The 22,893-nt window shown below is 41.2% G+C and overlaps 1 protein-coding gene across 4 annotated transcripts in view; it reads left to right on the top strand.

Moving 5' to 3' along the window:
* The window catches only part of iqsec3a (IQ motif and Sec7 domain ArfGEF 3a), a 96,532-nt gene that overhangs the window by 16,308 nt on the left and 57,331 nt on the right, over window positions 1-22,893 (top strand). For all 4 annotated transcript variants that reach the window (XM_071501563.1, XM_071501561.1, XM_071501560.1 and 1 more), the window contains exon 2: window positions 1,907-1,987. Coding sequence is in view for 2 of the 4 variants with exons in the window: in XM_071501561.1 (XP_071357662.1) it covers window positions 1,907-1,987 (81 nt within the window). In the remaining 2 variants the exon portion in view is untranslated. The remainder of the gene's footprint in view (window positions 1-1,906; window positions 1,988-22,893) is intronic.

Genomic DNA, 22,893 nt, shown 5'->3' with positions numbered 1-22,893 from the left:
CCTGTGTCTCTCTGAGCCAACTCTACTTTTCTGAGAAAGCTCAGATCTGTCTGTGTATGCAACTAGATGCTGGACATCTTCTACCAGTCTGTGGTAGTGAGTACCATCTACTGTGTTGTGGTCTGCTGAGGGAGCAGCATCTGGGCCAGAGACGCCGGCAGGATCAATAAACTCATCCACAAGGCCAGGCCAGTATGAGTTAGTGAGGAGCAGGAGGTCACTGAACAAATTTCTCTCAATCATGGACAATCCATCCCATCCCCTCCACAACACACTTCAGAGAAAGGAGTATCGAAAATATCGATATATTTCATACTATTTCATAGAAAATATAAGAAATTACCATATTGGTTATATCCAAAATATGTATGATTGACGAAGCAGGTTACCATCTATGTGGATTTTGAACACGCTGCAGTTGAACAGGAAAGCTGTGCAGCTCTTTCTCTTTAAAATTGGTGCAGACACACACACACACACACACATGCCACTGTCGCAAAACCTGCCTCGTCGGTGCATGTCGCTGTAGAAAATTTCACCACTTTCCAACACTCAGCCCTACCTCCGAGCATCATGTTCCCAAGGCTCAGCCATTTGGCAAAGAAATACCTCTGTGTCCAGGCCACAAGTTCCATCTCTGAAAGGGTGTTTATCACCAGTGGTAACATTGAGACATGCCACAGGGCACCCCTGAAACCGGATACTGTTGACTGGCTTGTCAACTGTTGACAGGCCCGGGAGGCACAGTACATATCCATCTGTCTATCCATCTATCTACCTATCTATTGACAACATTTAAAAGACCATACAGCATTTGGGTCTCAGGTCAGAGGTGCAGAATAAGGGGTTTTAAAAGTAATCAGCTGAATCTTGATCTGAATTCTGAAATGAATAGGGCGCCAGTGTAACTCAGCCAAGACCAGAGAGATATTTTCACTACATCTTGCGTTTCTAAGACGTCCTCCTGCTGCGTTCTGCACCAGCATCAGACAGGCAACTGCTGCATCATTCTATCAATTGCATAATGAATTGCAAAAGTCTGGGCAAGAGGAAATGAAAGTGTTCAACTAGTAATGACATACTTCAATAGAAAGGAAAGAAAAACCATCTCATTTGTGTCTTGACTTGTATTGATAGTCTACAGTGCCTTGAGGGGGCTGCATTCGCTGACAAAATCTGGCATCACCAGTGGTGGCTGTGACTAGTTTCGAATGTAAATGAACACTCTTGCCAACATCAGAACACTGTCGGCCCAACTTTGGCCTGACTGTTAGAAGACATCCAGGTCCAGTGTTAGGAAGACTGCTGTAAATCGTGCACCAAAGCTGTCAGCGGCTCAAATCCGGGCTGCAATAGTCTTGTTTTTTGCCAACCTAACCAACACTGGCCCAGCGATTTCATGCTACGAGCGTAATCCTGACAGTCTCCCTATAAATAAACACTGTAGAAACATTGTGTCGGGGGTTGAATAAGGTTGTCTGAAGGCTGCTCTGAAATATGGACTGAAAACCAGCAGACACTGCAGGCTGCAGTTGTAAGACAACTGTCAAACATTCTTGCATTGCACTTACAATTATAACGTAGGCACGTTCACCACATGAAAGTTTTAGTAATTTCTGAAAAAAGGCATCCTTGACTTCAGACAGAGGTAGACAAAAAACAGACCTCTTGTGTATAGCTATTGATTTTGCCGGCTGTGACAACTGCGCAGACCTGCTAGCGTTAGCAAACATACAGCTTAATGCATTCCTTGCCCTGCCTGACCTCGCCTGACTAATTGACGGTTTGGCCTGGAAAATAGGTACATAAACTAATAACTAATAACTGAAGGATGGATCTCAGCTTTTACCATAAAGACCCTTCTGGTCTTTTTTATTGATTCTATTTTTCTGTTTTCTTCACACAGAAACCAAACAGTACTACACCAGTTCTGCTGCCCGGCCCCCGAGGCCCCAGAGGGGGAGACATCGACTGCCTGTGTCCCCAGGTAAGACGACAGCATCCTTGTAACATCTGCACAAATATTTATTTTTATAATTTTTTTATTTACTTTGAACAATTTTTTTTATTTTTTTTTATTTTTATTTTCTGTAAATTTTAATTGCAGCCACTTATCATGCATCCTGTTAGTAGCGGTGCTGCAGTAGCTACTTAAGGCAACACAACTACCCCAGCAGTGTCATCTAAGTTGAAGTGGTTGTAAAAGCTTCAGGTTCTTCCAATGAGCCAATCAGATTAGACTCCTATAAGCTTAAAATAGCCATCTCAGTAAATGAGAGGTAGTCACTCCACGCAGTTTTAAATGTCATCAGCTTGGGTTTTGGGTCTTGTTGAGGCTGTGACATTTCCTGTTTGCTGACTGACTCGGACACACTGGATGTGATTTGCTATTTACACAGAGTGGTAGTGTGGTGTTTATCAGACTATCCAGATAAATCCACTGGAACACACTAGTAATATCCAAATCAATCATATCAAGATCCCATTTCCTGGACAGTGTGGTCAAGTCCTTGGCCTGGCCGTCTGTGTAAACACTGAACAAGTGGAAAAATATTACACTGAGTTTAGAAGGCAAAGCAGGATGATGATGTTGTTATCTTTTTTTTATGTCAGATTGGCATATGACAGTGATAGCGCTGATGCTGCCAGCTGGAAATACAACTGTGTACAAATACTTGAATATGAATTACAAATAGTAGTTTATTTCCAATAAAAGTTTTCCAAATTGGCCAATTTAAAAGCTCTGATGTTGGTTTGATGTGGTAATTTGCACCCACTGTCCTGGGGAATATGAAAAATGGAGCAACTAATAATTAGCTGCTGTAATTACTGTACTTTTGTACAGCTACTAGCTTGCCAGGCAGATTTGAGGGAGTGTAATAATTAATATTTAGTGTTGAATAGGCAGTCTATAAAGTATAGAATTAGATAAGCATGAACAAAAAGACATAATAAACAGCTTTGACAAGGTATTATCTTACCCTTTTCAAACAGAATTGACAGCAAAAAATTTGTTTGCCTCCTGCTTTTATAGACTAAAGTGCACTCTACCACCAGTTTCACTGAAAATTATGGCATTCATCTGGCGAAGGCGTATCAATAGCAATTAAGCCTTCTGCCCCAAAATGGCCTGTTTGTTTGGGACTGCACTTTTCAAAGGATTGTTTTGCTGCATTGTCTGAGCTTGGCAGAAAATAGCAGATAAGTAAACATGTATTGATGGCAAATCCCAGCTCGACACGGTAAATGGAAGAAGCCTGCAGACCAACAAGCTCTGACAATCACACTTTAAACACCTCAGAGGCCTGTGTGGTGTTAAATCAGCCACATGGATAGACTGAAGGATAGACATGTAGGAGATAGGGAGGGCTTTGTTTGCCACTTTAAAGACGCAAGAAAACGAAATCAGATAAATTGTCAGACGACCAAGCGATTAACTCTAGATCCAAGTCTCTTACAAAATCAGTTGTCACAAAACTCACTTGACACCTTTTTAAGTCAGAGGTTAAGACTGTATAGGAGTGACTTTTGTAAGATCAGAGCTGGAGGGGAAATTTGAAAGGCAGACCAAAAAAAAAAAAAAAAAAAAGGAAAAAGACAAGAATCTATTGGAGTTCAGCAGCTTGAACTTGATAGAAGCCATTTGGCACTGTTGTATTTGGTGATTGCTTTGTGCAAGGGGGCCATTAGCTACAGGTGCAAACAAAGTGCACAACAGAAGTTCCTTGCTAACTCATCCACCCCTCCATCTCCTCAAAAACAAACCCCCTGCCAATCTCTGAAGCAAACCACTTCAACGCAGGACTCTCTGGGGCCAAGACAGAAAGCAGCTTGTGGTTTTGTCCCCCTTTTTCCTTTTTTTATTTTTTTTTTTCTTGTTGCGTCTTACCTCTTTTTGAGAGCTGTATTCTGTTGTTGTTGATTTCTGTATTTCCGCATTGTTGTCAGTGATTTGTTGATCATTTACTCACGTGGCATCACCACATCACATCACAGCGACATAACGCCACACAGCACCCACACCTCATTGCATCCATCATCATTCATGTTCACTTCATTTCGGGCTTGTCTCTCCACTGTGGTCACGTTAAGTTTGAAAGAGTCATGTATGAATATTACCATGTAACTGAAGTGTAATTATGCAATGTAAAAACTACCATAATGCATTGATGTGTGTACTGTAGGGTCTTTCCCATGCTGGAAACTGGTGAGCCTTCTTGTTGACACATGTAATGCATCTGTGTTCATGTGAAAAAAAAAAAAAAAAGTTCTTATCATGTTGCATGCTTTGGCTTGGCAGTGATCAGAACATAGCTCCCTGTCTATCTGTGTGTGTGTTAATGTACATGTGTGTGTGTGTGTGTGTGTGTGTGTGTGCCAGTGTGTCACTACGGCACACACGGCATACAGTAGATAATTTACATACACCAGGAAATCATGCAACACTGTGCACAACACCAGATCAGCAGGGAAATCCATAACAATAAGACAGAGATGAGTGAGTCACGTCACCTTTACTCGACCCTTTGAATCCAAGACTTTTTTGCTTGTTTTTATTTCTCTCTTTATTTACAGACTTTTAGCACAGTCACTACACGTCTTAGCCCGGCTTGAAAAATACTGTTATTTTCAAGGGGCAAATATTTGTATATGAATGGATTGAGGAGTGTATCAGTGCTCCAGGAATGTAGGAACCGTGCAGCCTTAGGCTACAGCCACACTACTACGTTTTCATTTTAAAATGAATCTCTGCTGCTAGGTTTTCACCTGACGTCCACACTACTCTGGTGTCTTCAAGCCCTGAAAACGGAGACTTTTGAAGACACTGCTGGCCCCGTTTTTGTTTGAAAACTCCAGGGTTGTGTTGTAGTCTGGATGAGCAAAAATGGAGACCTGTGGAAACGTTAATGTAGACATGGTCGCTCCCTGATTAGGTCTTATCAGCCTCAACTACCAGTGGTGAATGCAACATGGATAACGAATTAGTAGTGTTGCTTGTCTTTGCTAGCAGCTGCTGTGCAGTTAAATTCTGCATTTCAACGCTACAACTTCCAAATTTTGTTGTGTTTATTTTTTGATATTTTGACAAATTGGCACTATTAAAAGTAAGCCGAATTATCTGTTAAATGTTCCTGTTTGCACTGCACCCATGGATGTAAAAAGGAACTATCAGTGGTTTACTTTGATACTGAAGGAAATTTAAAAACAACACTATTCTTAAGCAAGTTCTGTTGTTGTCAGTAGTGTCTTTTTCCTGACTTCAAAGTGGATTTACAGACATTCACTCATGATGGACATAATGTAATGATATCCTCGCTCTGAATCTAAGAATATGTGTATCGTGTCTCTGTGCTCAGATTTGACAGAGATATGACTCTGAAGGGGAGTGCGATTTCTGATGCAAACAGCACAAATTACTTTAAAAAAAAACATTCTCTAAAAGCCTCCGATAAAAATGTGAGTGAGTGAATTCCGTTATCTTGAGTGACTGAGGGGCTGCACTTGCCACCAAACAAGGCTTGATTAACATATGAAAAGGACGATTTATTGCTTCTGTTCACTGTCTCCACCTCAGGGTGTGAGTAAAGCCTTTTTTTCTCACACCACACATGACAGACAAAGTGCAATCATTGATATTTCCTATGCACCGCTCCCTCTGCTGAGAGTACTCCGAGCCTTGGTGTCAGAGGCATCAGCTCACAAAAGGGCACCGGCGTCATTGTGCTAATTTGAAGCTATACACGCTCTTGGTTTGTATCTGTCCACACCTGAGGAGCTTTATCCAATCAGCTAGGAAGTGAGAAACAGCGAGGTACAATAACACCGTGTATGTGGGGTCATTTAAATGAGCAGAAAGTAGGAAGTTGTGAACTTCGGGGAGAAGTGAGGATTTCACTGTCACATATAATGAGGACCCAACGGAGGCTGGAAACTCACCCTGACAGCCTGGTCACTCTTGCCAGGCTTTAAGGAGGCACCGGAGGTTTTAGGGACTACAGTGGATTTGTATTCGGGGTCACAAAGTCAGATCTATAATCACTCATAGAAGGGGCTGATTGTGCGGGATGGCCACAGCCTTTCAAGCAGCAGTGAGAGCCATCCTCTGCTGCAGTGTGCTGAAATTGCACTCAGGAGTTTTGTTGCTACTTTTACAGCTCCATAGAGGACCTTAGTTTTAACTTTCTGCGTTGCAGCAAAACTGAGAAGTGCTGTGGTCATCACACAGGGCCCCAGAAACCCAATAAACGGAGGGAAAACATTACTAGAATATTCTAGCATGGAGATTAGCACAAGAGAAGAACCGTAAACAATGACACTCGGGAAGATACCCTGTGGTGAAGTCCTCTTTTTAGAGCAAAATAAAGCCTCTCCAGCCTTTAGGGTCAACAGGAGGATGATGGTTTAACCCTTTTTTTGAGTATATACATCTATAAGATTCACATACACAGAATTACTCATACACACTCATTCATGAAATGTCTCCATCTGACAGAGTTTCAGACTCGACTGGCTTGATTTGAAGCAGAGCATGAATTTATGTTCACACCTTGATGCCACTGTGTGAAGTTTGCCCGAGTGTTTGGGATCACATCCAAATAATTTCTCAAGTGTTGCAGGGGAAGTGTAGCCTGCGCACTCCTGCTTCTGAAACATTGTTTTTTTTTTCCCCAGATGGTGACAACTGCAGTGTTGTTCCATCAACAAATACTGATGTGTACAATATGTGTAAACAAGTGTAACAGGAGACATCTGCTTTCTCAGCTATCTTGTCCAGTAGAATAGTCTATAAATTGTTGGCCAGGGTTGGTTAGAGGTGTCACATAAAAATGATATGGTAACTGGTGAAATATTTGGCACTGATACTGCAGAGGTGCCCCAGACAAAGGGCAGATATCCACCATGTAGGCTGAATATACAGAATGTGAGGGACACATTCTTCATGAGCCAGTCACAAAAGAGATTAATCAAAAAAAGATACATGCAAGTCAGTATCAGAGATGCCTCTTTTACATGGTGCTAGTTTAGATGCCAAGCCACCAGTTGAGGCAATACACTGTCTCTCAAACTATGTCATGCAGGCTTTCAGATAAAATTTTTGTTGTTGTTGTTTTTCCACGTTAGATGCTCCTGAAGATAAATCAAGCACACAAGGTCAAACCTGTGAAACCTTCAAGGCCTGGTCATACCAGTACTTAACTTTGCTGGATTTTTACCTCTGATTAGTGGTTTCACTTGTGGAGGTAAATCCACACAATTTATTTGCGCTCAGTTGAGTAAAATTGCACACAGGAATATGCCTCACTGAGCAAGTTGTCTGGACAGAGCTGACCTTTGAGGGGGTGGTATTATATATATTAGTATAGACTGAGGTCCAGAAATGGTTTAAATCTAGTCTCAGACTTTTAGACCCCACTGTTCATGAAATTTAACAAAGACAGGCAGATTATTTTTGCTGTACCACTTTCCAGTGTGACCAGCCCTTTAGACACGACAAGTAACGGCAGCAGCAGTTTAGACCCACAGATTAGAGGGTGGATACGGTGGATAAGCTTTAGGTCACGTCGGCCTTTTGACGGTCATTTGCAAGTTGCCCACGCGTGTAATCAGTGTAAACAGGCAAGCTGTGACCATGGTAACAACATCTGCGTGACAGGGTAACACAAACTCACTGCTGCGGCCTACATTAACTGCATCGGACTCAGGGCAGGTTCAGACTGAGCTGCATTCAAGGAGGTCAAAATCTAAATAAAATTGCAGCAGCTTTTACTTCCGTTGCTTGTAGGGCACAACATCAGCATCAGTCTTAACTGCTGCTGCAGATTTTTAAATGTTCACTGGTGCAAGCTGGCAAGTGTAAAACGAGTTTGAAAGTTTGACAATGACTAAACAGCTTGAAAATCTGCAGCCTGCTAAATGTAGAGGAGTACGGGAGGAGTTCAATGAGATGCTTTACATTTAGACAAAGAAATGCAGCTATCAGCACCAACAGTGGTCCCTCATAGAGAGATAGGAGCACATTTCAGGAATGAATCACAGACATTGGAGACAGAACAGCACAATGTCTCTAATCAAAGACTTTTCTGTCTCAAGTGAGTGCTTGCAGTACATCACAATTTGCATGAGGAGGACTTGTGCTGAGTCTTCATACTTGCAGCGTAAATTTAGCTGAAACTTTTTTTTAGCACAAACACAGAGAGCCTGGCACAATATATTGTGTTTGAACGCTTTTAAAGTCTGTCATCACGAAGAAATGATACAGCTCAGGCAAAACAGCTTCCCTTCACGGCTGAATCATCCTGGACACGCAGCGATGGAGCCGATGGGATAGTAAACGCTCACTCTTTTGGTCGCAGAGTTAAATATAAACCTTTGGCAGGTGACGGCACACATTTTTGGCATGATATTTGAGCCTGTTGGCGACTCTGCTGCCAAAGCGACTGTTTTCCCCCACCAGCTCACAGTGTGCACAGAAAGCCTAACATCTTGCTCAGCATCTGAAACCCCTTTAAATTAGTCCTCCTGCTGTGCTCCTGACAAACGACTTGCACACACGTACACAAACACCTTAATGAGGTACGCTCACACAATCTGCCATAATGATTCACCTTGTCAGAGATTTAAGATTTAATTAGTTATCAAGTTCATGAACTTCCTCTTTTTTTTTTTTTGTCATTTTCGTTTTAATGAACACATGACAATCCAAATCAAGTTATGAAGTTTTTTTTTTTGGGGTGTGATGGATTGTTGTTGGGCGTCCAAAAGTTAAAAGTAAAATTTGTATGCAAAATTAGGCTCATCTCATCAGGGGAAATTAGTGGAGATCTGCACTTTTGAACTCCCAGAGTAATTAAAGTTTAGAACCTTATCTTTTATGACAGGCTATAAAGGACGCTGAAGTAGACGAGATGAAGGATTACACACTGCGCTTGATGAAGCATATGACTTTAGAGAAATATAAAAAGAAGGACAACACCTTTGGGTGATTGCCAGATCCCATTTAGGAGGCTTGTGCCATAATTTTTTATCTGCATCTCAAAAAACGTCCTTGATCGTAAACAGGAATAAAATGTCAATAAATGCCACGAGTGGTTAAGATGAAGCTGACACCTTGAGGGATGGCGTCAGGCAGAGTTATGGTGTTTCTGCAGGAGATTAATTCACCTCTGCTCGTGGCACAAGTGGACAGCTGTGTCATCTCACCAAGACACCTTTTTCTCTAATTAATCACTGGAATTAATAATAAACTGCGCTAATTAGTAGAGTCCTGCTGTCTGCCAAATGGAAAGGTGACGTGGGATGAGTAAGGACACAGCTGGAAATACGTTGGCACTTTGGGTAGCAACCGAGACAAATGGAGGTTGCGTCTGTGTGTGTGTGTGTGTGTGTGTGTGTGTGTGGAGGGAGATCATGATGCATTGAAGCAGACGGAGGAGCTGATGGAATGATTGATCCGTTTTGTTGGAGGACGTTCAAGGGCATGTTGGAAAAGAAGAGCTTTTTTTAGGCATTCAGGACTTGCCTTTGAGTTGTGTGACAGCCACACACACACACACACACACACACACACTGTACAGTGCTGAACTTGTTAAAGTGCGAGATCACCTCTGCTTTTGTCCTCACTCCGGCAGACACCCAGCTTTAGAGTCACCTGTGCGGGCCGTAAATTAATTTTCAGACATGCAGAATCCTCAATCACAGCTCGCCAAATTTCTGTCACCTCTTCACCCTGTAATTTAATATTTGTCCTCATCTCCCTGTCTGTGTCTCTGTCTCCCTGGGTGGCATGCTGTGGTTGTGCTGCGACGCTGCCTCAGCTGGAGAAAGTGACCTTGTTGGCTTGCTGTTCTGTTGTCATGGGAACAGAGGGCACAGCAGGAAAATATGCCGTAACATCCAGAAACTGCCTGTTAGGAGTTAGGAGTGCCTGAGTGCCTGAGTTTTCTTTTATTATAATAATCGCAGACTGTCATATTCCTATTGGCTCAAAGGGTTGTGCCTCGTGGCCAATCAGAGATGTGTTCAGTGTCATCCTCCGCAGGGGTCCATCCATTCAGCTGTTGGCTTTTGTTCTAGCTTATTCCTCTTTAAACACATCCTCTGGGATTTGAGTAGCCTAAATTCACTCGAAATTGAAATCAGCACTCAGCAGCATTGTGAACGACTGAAAGGAGCTTTTAAAGAGTGCGAGTGCTCGGAGTAGTTTCTAATTAAAGTGATGCTCCGACTAATTTATTTTCACCCTAAGGCCTGCTTCGTGCAAGGCAGCTACAACAGAACAGTGATACCAGATCTGCTCATGCTCAGTTGCATGATCATAGACATCATTCACCGTTTCGTTTTGTTTTAATGCATGTCGACCTTGATGTGACAGGGCACACTATATGTAAAGAAGACAACAGCACTCTAATACTTTATATGTTGCTCTGCTGCAGTGCTGCACAGTTTCCCACAGTCTCCCGCTCTCTTTAGTGTTTCAGTGTTGAGCGTCAAATGTTCAGATCTGAGAGTTTCTCCTCCTCTTCTCTCTCCGTTCTGCAGCTTATCTCAGCATTGTGAAGCAAGCAGAGGGTTTTTATTACAGAGGAGATTTAATAAAAGCACAACGTTTTGATGACTTTGCTGCACCATCTCCTGTGTGTACATGATCTGTTGTGTGTGTGTGTATGTGTGTGTGTGTGTGTGTGTGTGTGTGTGTGTGCCTCAGAATCAGCAGTCTTTTAAGTTTCAGCTGCTTTATAAATGCCTGGGCCTGGTTCTTAGATCTTCCTTGACACTTACAAACTGCTGTGAAAGGCAGAATGAAAGCTGTTGATAGTGATGTAGTAGGTTAATATTTTTAAAGGGTCCCTCCAAAGATTTTTACATGTCTAAGTCAGTTCACCAGTCACATAGAAACTGTTGTATAATGTCCTCTGTGACTCTGGAGGATCTTTAACAAGCCAAGACGATGACCCCTAATTTGGGTTTTTACCCAGCAGGGTGAAAAAATGAAAAATGCAATTGGATTGCATCATGGGAAAAGTAGGATCCAGTGTTTTTGAAATGTGATCTATAAACTAACATGTTTCGGTCTTTGATGCTTTTGTTTTGAATATTGATTAAAAAGAAATTTGTCTCTCTGATTATAGGAAGCCTATAAGTACAATTTTAGGTGCTTGTGCTTCAGATGAGATTTTCATTTTCATTTTTACTTCAACTCCTCCACATTTCAAAAGGAAATATTGTTGTGTTACTTCACTACACCTATTTGACAGGAGTTACATTTCAGATTAATATATAAAAAAAAACATCAAACAACAAACAAAACAAAAAAATATTATTATATATATTATAATATACCACTCACATTTTATTGTGGAGCAAGTACTTTTACTTTTGAAACTTGAAGTACATTAATTCTGATGGTACAACTTGGGATTACTGCTGCTATGCATACTGTGTTTTTAAGTAAAGCACGATGGCTTTATTCAAAATACATGCAACACCTAATGCATTCAGTTTTTCTCTACTTGAGATTTCTGAACATTTGTTATCCCCGATCACACCATGTTATGTATGTTATGTTATGTATCCACTGAAATATGCTTCGTTATAATAGTACGAGTTCATAACTATGCTGCTATATATGCTTTATTTTTTAAGCAAGGCGAAAATCATAAACTCAGCACAGTGATGCTTGGTTTTCTGTAAAGGCAGGCAGTGAAAAAAATACATGAAAGGCCAAATGCATGCAGTTTTTCTGAGTCTGTCTGGAATTTCTGATAATTTTTTATCCCTCACTGCACCATGTAAAACAATGGTTTTGGTCATTTCTAGGAACCAGCTCACTTGTCCCTCGAGGCACAGCTATTGCCATGATATCCACTGAACTACTGCATGCTGCAGGGAGGCTTATTGTGCGGTAATAGCCATTCAGCACCGGCAGAGTTACTGCAAGAAATAAAGCAATAAATGTACATTTTCTGTAATGTTTTCTATTTTTCAGAGAACAATGAGGTGATCATTACGAGCTGAAGTTCTATTCTGATTATGGCGCTCTTTGTTCTCAGCCTGAATACAGATCTTTTGATTTGCCAGCGGCTCAGATGAATGCTGTACTCTGGCTACAGCCAGCTGGTATGATGATTTCAGATAATAAAGATCTTGAGTACAGTGGCAGAGCTTTATGATGTATAGGCTTGTTGGCTTAAGCATCCATCTCTCTTTCACTATCTCACTCATTCCCTCACACACACACACACCTGCAAGCACACATACACACAATGTGCCAAGGTAGTATTAATGCTCCCTCCTTTGTTCCTTTCTCCATCCGTCTTTAATGGTCTGCCATCTTATTAGTCTCCATCATCTCAGGGGTCCCAGAATACCCATAGACCTGTTCTGCAGGCTGGTCAATTGCTCAACTCCTGCCTGACTGTGCTGCGATAAAATGTCCCCTGTGTGTAGGTGAGTGTTTTTGTATGCATGAGAGAGAGCGGGCCAAGAAAAGAGAAAGAGCACAATGTCCAGGGATGTGTGTCTGTTTGTGTTTCTATCTTTGTGTATAGCTGTCCCTCAGTCTAAATCGCCTGCAGCTCTACACACTACACACACATGACTCCCCTTTGAGCAGCAGGGGGAGCTAATGACGAGCGCTGACAGTCAGAGAAACCTGTCTGTTCACATGCTGGCTGCACATTTTGTCCTGACCTTTTTCCTTTGGCACTAAACCATTATTTTCAGCCTCCACCTAGTCATCTTTGCTTTTCCTATTAAACAGTGAAGAAGTCAGTGACTGCAGTTTTACAATTCAAGCCCACTGACCTTACCTTTCACACATACAATAAAGTCATGACAGCTACTGCCAACTTGTTACAGCATGCTTCATTGTGCAAAAAAATGGAGCCAAATGCCATACAAGCAGGCATCTGGTGCTCTCAGCTGCCCTACCGATTAGCTCCAGAGGTAGTAGAGAGGGCAGAGTGTCAGCTGTAAATCTCCTGTGGGTTCGAATGCAGCTGCTAACTACTCTTTTGTCTCTGAGGTTTCATAAATAATATTGTATTTCATAAAAGTGTTTCTTCTGATGTTATTCCGACCAAAGCAGGGTGTCTCCACTATAAAAGAGAACCCCAGGGTTACACACATAAAAATATAGACAGTTCATTACGGTTTTACAGCTGGTACGTTAAATCTTTGATGATTAAATCTCGAGCTCCACTCAAACACAACCACGATTGTGTATTGCCTGTGCTCAGCTTGGTGCCATATTGTACATCTGGGTTTGCTGGTGGTTCCATGTCAACATTTAAATAAGTAACTGCAGGAGTGTGAGAGATTCACAGACAGAGACAGGTGTTACAGAGAAAAATGGAAAAATGTGTTGCATTTATCCTGCACACCTGTTTTACCTCCGAGTCATGAACACACTGCACCAGGTAGCGATCAAACCAGTACAAGTTGTTCCCTAGTGTTCCCTGTGAAGGGACATTAGGTGTCCTGGGCATGGGGTGACACTGTCAGGTTGAGTCTACATCACCGCATAGAGTCCTTGACGTGACAGCTCGCCGACAGCCTCACGACAGTAGATCAGCAAGGAAATGAGTGGAAAGGAGGAGGTGGTGGTGGAGGAGGAGAAGACGTGAAAAACAGCTGACAAGGCAACCTGCTCTGCTGTCGCCACGCTCGCTGTAATGAGAGATGGGAATGATGGTGAAGAGAGTGAGGGGGAGTGAAGGAACAAAGGAAGCGTGGTTGAGGTTTAGATTAGACAATGAAGAAGAAAGACAGAGGGACCGTAGAGATTTAATGATGAAGGCACATGTTTCCACCTGGTAAAAGAGCGTTTAAGCGTTGTATTAGAAATGTGTATATTCATGATAACAAGACTTACTGTATATATATATATATATATATATATATATATGAAGATATATCTACTAAAAATTAGCTTTAGTGTTTCCTCATTACACATAAAATAACTGTCCCACCTACAGACCATTGAATGCTGATGAAAGGAAAGGTTTCATGCCTTTTTACTCTGTCATGCTTTTGTGCACAATGTGCAGCCGTTGCCATGACTTCAACTGTGTGTGTGTGTGTGTGTGTGTGTGTGTGGTTTTTTCTTCGTGATGAGTCATCCTTGCAGTGTATGTCAGGCTGTGTCATTCCTTGTCAGCTCTGGCCTCATTTTGAAGAGGTGAAGGGTGGTCAGAATGAGTCGCTTGTCGAGGCCAGCAGCGCCAGTCCAACGCAGATTTTTCACTTTCACGATGAACAGAACCATCAAAAAACCTTCAAGATGAAGATGCCTTATGAAACCTTGGACAAAAAGAAAGATAAAAGAAGCTGAGAATCATGTCAGTGACTTGTGATCACTCAAAGTTAATGTAGCTTCTCTTTGCAGAGCTTAGATTTGACCTTATAATGTAAAGGAGATTGCTGGTAAGTGCAGTCAGATCTGTTATTGTGCCTTTGCAGACCATTTGTCCCTCTCCACTCTTTCACCCTATTTGGTAGCCATAAAACGCACCATTAGTTCGCTTCTACGGTAGCCTGCTATGCCCACTTTGAGATAAACCTGCTTTGACATTGCCAACCAGTCTGGTCGCCCTCTAAAGGCCCACACCACCTCCAAAGAGGACCAATGTCACAGGAAAAATTAAACGTGAAGATCCACACGTGCGTGGACAGGGTCTTACTCTGGAAGAAAAACCTTTCACATTTCGCTGAGATTTAATTGATTTCCCCCTCCCCGCTCTTATCAGCCCTCGTGATGGGATAACATCTCACCACTTTCTGGGAGGGAGTCACTGGAAACACAACGCCGGTCACAGCCTGGCTTAACTTTATTTTTTGCAATAGAATGAACACAGTGAAACGTTTTTCAACCCTTCCCTTGAAAGCAATTTTACCGATGACGGGAGTGTGTGTGTGTGTGTGTGTGTGTGTATTGGAGAACAGTGACAGATAATGGAGAACGTGCCAAAGAGTGAATAGTGTGTCTGATGGCAGACCATGCCTCTCCAGCCTTGGCTCCATCTTTACAATAAGCAGCCTCCTCTTTGTAGCACTGAGCACGGTGACAAATAAACCCTGTAGGAAGGAGAATAAATAACGTCTGTGCACATAATCAGGAGACTGTCTTCTCTAGAGAAATTGACAGCGTTATTTGTTTGTTCAAACAGTTTAAAATGACTTGTGTTTAAATTCATTGCCAAGGTTGGTAGTAGTGTGATGTTCTTACAGTGCAGTAAAATAAAAGTGTATATTTGGGGGATATATATTTTTGATTGATCGCCACTGGGGTTTGCTTATCAGCCGTTGAATTTGGTTTTCTTTTACAAGAAGGCTTTGTTTTTTTAACCTTAAGGGTAGGGGAGGGTGATCTGGCTAAAAGGTCATATGACAGTCTTTTCATGTAGAATCACAATCCACACTCTTAATCATAATCTGCATCCTGTTTCTTCTTTACTGTGAAAGTCCTGATGTATCTTATGCCACTTTGACTCGTCTTTTTGATGTTTTGCTTAGTTCATATGGAGTATTTGTTTGGACAGTGCTGTTGTTTACTTATGAAGTGTTTTGATGTGGAAGTTCAGTCTCTGCTGACCAGCTAGCCCCGGCTCGTCCCAACTTGGGTTTCCCTGTCTGCAGGCAGGTCTCTTGTCCCACGAACTGACTGCAACTCTTGGATGGAGGCGACTGAACTTTTAAAATTAAATATAAATGTAGCAAATTTTAATTACACCATCTCTACAATTTATCTGAAAAGTAGAACGCATGTCAAAATTGTCTATGATATAACATTGTCAAATAGCCCACCACTACTTAAAGGACTAGCTTGACATTTTACGAAACCCCACTTGCTTAAATTGGGTATCTGGCAAAGTCACAGTAATGACAAAACTTTTGTCATTGTGGTTTTGTAAGGAATAAACTAACTAGATATACAATTACATAGGCAGATATACAGTCACCTGTCTGTAGCTTCAAATTTTCATAGGGAACAAGTGGAGAGAGTAGAGAGTGACCCTGTCATCGAATTCTCAGCAAGAAAGCTAATTTTCTATAATAATTCCTTTAACAAGTGTTGTAGTTCAGCCGGGACACACATGTCAAGGTTTCAGTCACTTATTGCAACATCAGTGTGCAGAGTAGTTTGGTATTGTGGCTCTGCTTATGTGTTCTCAGGAGCAAATCCTAGTAAGCTTGATGCTTGAGCTCAGAAATCCCCCCACAAGTCCTGCGATACACAATATTTATGTTCATTTGGTGAACATGAACACATTCAATGTTTATAATAGGAGGCTATAGGTTAGAAGGAGGGAGTTAATTAGATTGCTGAAAGCAGACATTGGTATAGCAGTAAGGTTTAGAGAGACAAAATGAGCAGCAAATGTATGGACTGCCTTGTGTTAGTGTATTGGTTGGTATATGGTACATGAGACCATAAAACAACTTCCATACATGAATGAGCTTCCTCAATATGATATTTGTCTCAACGTGGTTCAAGAACTTCATGTAATAATAATAATAACCTCACTTGCATTTTTAACCTTGACAAAACAAAAAAAGGGATAAACAGAGCAGATTCTTGATGTAGAAATTATGTATCATATCATATGCCAGGGCTAGTGCTATATATTGTATTTGGCTTTATAGAGTGTACATAGAGGCTGTGGGTTTGTGGTATAATACAACTTATAGTTTATTAATCAAATATGTGTGTGTGTGTTTGTCTCATGGCCTCCCTGTATTATTGTTTGACAAGTCTTGAGCCTTCACGGTGATTGGCAGCATTAAGTTATCCTGACGTGCTGTGTCTGTGTTTGCGAGTGTGTGTGTTTGTGTGTGTTTATGACTGATACACTAAAGAGCTTACAATGTGTTTTTATCAGATGCCAAATGCGCTGTCTTGTCCCTTTATCTCGTCTTCAAACACGGATCAAACAGATCATCCTGTATGTACAGGATAGCTTTCACCCTGACAGTGTCACGTATACTTCCTTCACTGGCAGAAAAGTGTGTGTGTGTGTGTGTGTCATCAGCAGGCTTTTAAGGTTGTTGAAGGTGAATTGCAGTGTAGGATGGTGGATTGATGTACCATACTGCAGAGTGCAGTATAAATGTCCTAAACTATATCAGATTTTTATCTTGAATATCACAGTATATAATTTTTCATGACTGATTTTATTTCAGCTTGAATATATGTTTTTTGCACACTCACTTTTTATGACTGTATTTTCATATCCATAAATATAGCAAAAAAATCACAGTATTTGAACTATAACTGTATAGTGCCAGTGCCAGCCATAACCATAATAAATACCTTACAGCCAATATTTAGAATCTTTTCTTGGCTTACTTTGTGCAGTATAATAAACAAGGACAGCAGATGCCTTTGTAAAATAAAGAAAGAGAGCAGAAAAGTGTAATTAACACAGTTACGGCTCAATCAAGGAATCAAGCCTTGGTTAAGTGTCAGGTAAGGACCGACTTAAAGCTGCATTAATCAATATTTGTATGACAACAATGCATCAGTTATGTGTAAAATGAAGAGGGTTGCTTGTACTGACAAACCTTCATAGATTTGTTATTCAACTGTCGAGCACTTTAGCATTTTTCAGCTTATTGTTTTGGTTTTATGTTCTGATTCTCTCTGATTCTCAACCTTGTTTCCAGCTCTTGGTTTTCTCTGAAAATCTGATAGAAATCTGTTCATATCCTCAAGTACATCACTGCAATATATATTTCATTTCAGTATTTCAGCTCTTGCACCATCTCTAAATAATTCTGGAAATTAGTGTCTTTACATTCCCTGCACTTGCCTGTCCTCTGTTTTTGATATTATCTCCTAGACAGTCAGTTTCGGTACTGTATCGATAATCCTCTCAAAACTCATCTTTATCCTCCGTAAAGCAATTTCATTCCTCAACAGCAGGGAAGTTTCTCACTTGCAGCATCTTGTTTGGTGTTAATATTTCGGCTGTCGCACAACCACACTGAGCAGTTTCATTTTCATTTCATTCTCCATGACATGTCTGTGAGCCTTTCTGTTCTATTTGTGAATCTGTCTTTTCTGCTCCAGAGAAGCCTTCATCCTCTCAGTGTCCCATTCTGAATGATTACAGTGAGTCCATGGATATTGTTAAGCAACTTCCAGCTCCCAACGTAAATTTGAACACTCATTTCCTCTCTCCTCCTGGATGTAATGAAAGTCTGGATTTATCTCCATGTCAGCAGCTGCCTCTGATTCCCCTGAATTGTCTGACAACTGCCTGCCATTCGTAAAGTCAGTCTATGGGTATTTGTTTTCTGTCAACCAGGCCATGTAATGTACCCAGTTCATCTCCTTGTCCTCCTGCCCCTCCATCTTTCCATCCTGGTAAAGATTTACCAGCTCAAGATAAGCAGCTTTACTCCTCTCTCTCCGTTAACTCTTTATCTCTTGTCCATTCTCTACCACCGCCATATTTGCTTGGTCTGTTTTCTTCAGTATTTGAACTGACAGAAAAAAGAACTGACCCTTCGCAAACCTCCGTCAATGTTAGCCACTGTTGCTACGCCGGTCAAGCCCGCTGTTCTGGCACGGCAATTTAGCAAACACTCAATAAAAATACTCCACAAATTGTTTGATTATGAGTTTCATACAGATTTTGAGTGGAGCCTTTAATTCCAATAATATTGTTAAGGGATCGAGCAGAATTAAAATGGCTTACATGAACACTTAATCAGAATAAACTGACTAATTGCAAGAGAAAGTTCATTACTTTTGAAAGTGTAATATCTCTGATCATACTCGCCCACATGACTTAAAGTTGCTCCCAGGAGATTCGAGATCACGGTGAGTGCCGTGGGTGGCTCGTCATCTTCCATTTAATAAGCGTATGAGCAAGAAAAGAGTCATTGCATTACAAAGCACGAAAATGTTTGAAGTCAAGAGTTCAATCTTTGACTGTGGGGCATGTAACAGCCCACCAAAGACTGTTGTATTTATGTTTTGGAAAGACTGGAATTTTTCATTAAGGTTGAATTCATATTTCCACAGATGTACTCATACACAATAGTCAATGATCACATAAAGTGTACTTACAGTCTTTAATCTTAAATACTGCAGGAGCTCAGATGTACATAATTCCCTTAACTTTTCATTAGTGAGCTCAAATTTTGAGTTAACTCACCTCGTCATTTCACAGCAGTTGCTTTTTCACCTCTTTTGTTTCACTTAAATGTTCCTGTTCTAACCTTCCTGAGCGTGCAGCCAACATGGACCTGGGGCTGTCAAAGTGAGGCTGACAACCTGCACTTTGATCATAGCCGCTGTGCATTGAATTGCAATGAATCAAATACTATAGTGGCTGAATCATCTGACACTTATATCATATTACCCTTTTTCCCTCCATGGAGTAACACAGTGGTGGCAGGGACCACTATTTCTTTCTGTCTACTAGACTCACTTAGACGAGTGGCAGTGTGCCATTACCTCTGCAATGTCAACCTTTCTTATCACATTCAGCATAAAACTTAAAACATGTGGTGCCCTCTTTTCAGCGCGAATATATCAGTGCCAAAATGAGATGTTTCTTTTGGTGAATGCAGTTTGTTAGTTTATCTTATATTTCAGGCAATAATTTAATATCTGAAGCAAGTTATCAAATGGAGCAGTTGAATCAATGCCCTCTGCGTGCATAATAGCTTGATTAACTTTAAGGGTGTTTAATACCCTCTGTATATTTAAAAAACAGGGAGCCTTTCTACAGATATGTGTTCTGTGTTACTTAAAAGAGCCAAATTCAAACGAGATTTGTGCATCGGGAAACAGCCTGAGGATATTTTCAAATATGTGAGAAAGGAAGAGAGTCAAATAAGGAAGAAACACTGTTATTTCCCCCTGACGGGCCACATAATAGGCAATTAGCTTGTGAAATCATCAGGGTAGGGGGATGGCTCAATTGTTTGTTCCACTCACAACGAGGGGAAAGCAGCAGCTGAACCCTCTCTCAAGGCATTGTTGTTCTTGAACACTCCCTCTCTTTTCCCTGTGAGGCGCCCATAAAAAGCTGCTTTTGCCATGAGGTATAAAAATAGCAGTGTAATTCTTATGTGTAAGAAGATGGGAATAAGAAGCAGGGAAGTAACCATGAAAGGACAATGACAATCTAATGCAGGCTTTAGATAATGGAGACACTGTACGTGAAGATGACCTCAGCTGGAGGTATTCAGGCAAAACAACTACTACTGAATCTGCTTTCCAGATTTTAAATTCAGGGTTTCATATGAAGTTAATGTCTTACTACTGCAGAGTACTGCAGATGTGAGAGATGAGCTGTCATAATATCCTTTGCATGCCGAGCACACCATGCTGAACTCCTCTTCAGTCTTTGAACTTGGTTTCGATGACTTGAAATCCTTCCCAAGTGATAAACTAGTATGCAGTCAAGAAAATCTTCCTTTTCCTGACAGCAGATGTACAGCACATCCAACAGCAGCCAATCACACTGGAAGGGAAAGATGCATTTGATAGCGTACACCAGCAGACAGGACAGATAGGGATGGCAGGGTCCAAACTGAAATTTCTTAATATCTTGTGGATGGATTAAGATGAAATTTTGTACAAACATTTGTGGTCCCCAGATAATTTATCCTCATGGTTTTGGTGACTCTCTGATTTATCTCAAGCGCTACTGGGTGGATTGCCATCAGATTTGGTAGAGGAATTTGTGTGGCCCTTGACTTTTCATTAAGCACCGTCATCAGGCCAAAGTTTTAAAAGGCATTAAGATTAGTGAAGGGTCCATAATGGCTTGGACTTCAGAGCCAAGACTTGAGAGTTACTTGTGACTTAGTCTGAAATGGAAAAAAAACTTTACCAGTGAATTGAATCTAGACAGTGCTTTATTTATCTACAAAATACAATCTTATTTTATAATATTTTTTATAAGGAGGGGTTTATACCCAACAGCAGCAGATTTATAGTTGCGACTCTGAATGATGTTGTGTCTGTCATTTTCCATCCCTGAAGTGCTGCCTATGAGTCCAGACCTGTGTGTATATCTGTATACTCGCAGTGCATTAACCATATGTCTACGATGCAATTTCCCTTGCTACTCTCTCTCTTTTTCTCTCTGTCTCTTACGGTCTCTCTCTCCATTTTACCCACATCCTGGGGCAACAGCTTTTGAAGAGATTCAATTTGAAATCCTGTCTTGCATATTTCAGGAGCCCAACCTGTTTTTTTTTTACCCTGTGCTCTGTTGTTGCTTTAAAGATGTTTCATTGACATTGCATGGGAATGCCTGTGGTTATGCTGGTCTGTGTGTATATGCTTGCTATACTGTACGTGCAAGCAGTTTGTTCCTGAACCCTTTTGGGAGAGCATCCTCGTTCAATCTTGAAATTCAACACGATAAATAAAAACCTACACTTTTTACAGCAGGAGGCAAGAAACTGAACTGTTTCTGCCACGTCTTGTTTCGTAGTCTGACCTCACACTGAACCCGCTCACCCTGTGATACACTCACTGGCCCTCCATAAAAGAACCAAGTGTCTGCAAGGGAATTTTAACAAGAGCCATAGGCTGATTCTCTGCTTTTCAAAGACATAAACTGGTCAACATTGATCTCAGTCCTCCTCAGTCGACTCCCGGTGCTCAGAATATATAGATTACATATAAAAATACTGAATTACAAACTACTCCTCTTTCATCCCACGTTTCTCCTCCTCTCTTTGCCTGAATCTTGTTAAATAGTGTTATTTATGAGCTATGTCGTCCCACCCAAGTGAGCGCAGTATTGATTGGCATCTCCATAACCGATCCATCATTTCAGAATTGATCATGCGAGGCGAGCAGAAAGCACAAAGAGGATGCCACCCACCATGCATCACTGCGTGTCTACTCAAGTTGAATTTCATAGGGTAGAGTCAGCCATGTTTGGTATTCTCAGCCTTCCAGTTTTTTGACGAGAGAAGGGATTATTCCATTTCCCATTAATAATTTGCAATAGGACAGATCACTTTTATGATTGTTCCAAAATGACCTTTTCCCCTTCCATGCTTTAAGTCGAGCCTTGTGCAGAAGCTTTCACTTTTTTTTTCCTTGGGGAAAGAAAAAAGCATAGATACAGTCAACCATGTGACTCATCCAGCGCCTGTCTCATGATTTAAAAATGTCATGGTTATATTTGTTAACCATTCCACACTAAAGCTTCTGTCGATTTGGCCAAGAATGTGCTGCTGTGTAGCTCTCTGGAGATTACACAATATGCACCAAGCATGGGAAATGGTTCCTCAGTCCCTCTCTGGACATTATTGTCTGCTTTTAAACAAAAGGACGGCTCCTACGGAATGATTGTGCTACATATGTGTGTGTAGCTGCTGTATGTTTCTATTTGACCGTAATCGTGGAAAACAGAGACTCAAAGACAAGACATATGGCTTTTCATCTGTTCATGAAGGGAGGCCCAGATGGATGCGTTTGACTCCAGAGAGATATCTAAGAGAGATATTTCATATGTATTTTAGGTTTTCCTCCCACATCTATGCGTAATTATTTTTCTGTTCTCTGCAGCCCTCTGCTGTCATGACCAAAAGAAGGACAAAATGTGGAGACCACACATGAAGTAAAATCTGTAAAATAAAAAGCTAGATTAAGTATGCAGTCAATTCGTCAACAATATGCGTAAGTGTGTGGGTGCTTGAACATGTGCAGATGTAAGAAAACCAAAAATAACTCAAGCAAAGTCCAACCAAATCAAGTAACCAAGAGAGGAAGGAGACTGACTGGCTCAGGAAAAAAAGTCACACAGAATAGGTGGAAGTCAGTGGAGTGTCCCTTCCTGAATGACAGTAAATACATGTTCATCGGGAGGTTAACAAGGGGTGAGGTCATAGATTAGCCAGACAGAGAGGGCG

The sequence above is a fragment of the Trachinotus anak genome, unplaced genomic scaffold (assembly GCF_046630095.1).
Source record: "Trachinotus anak isolate AG129_WGS33_773 ecotype Australia unplaced genomic scaffold, CSIRO_AGI_Tana_v1 ptg000018l, whole genome shotgun sequence".
Taxonomy (NCBI): Eukaryota; Metazoa; Chordata; class Actinopteri; order Carangiformes; family Carangidae; genus Trachinotus; species Trachinotus anak.
The sequence above is the reverse complement of the archived record's forward strand: the minus strand, read 5'-3'. Positions and strand labels throughout refer to the sequence as shown.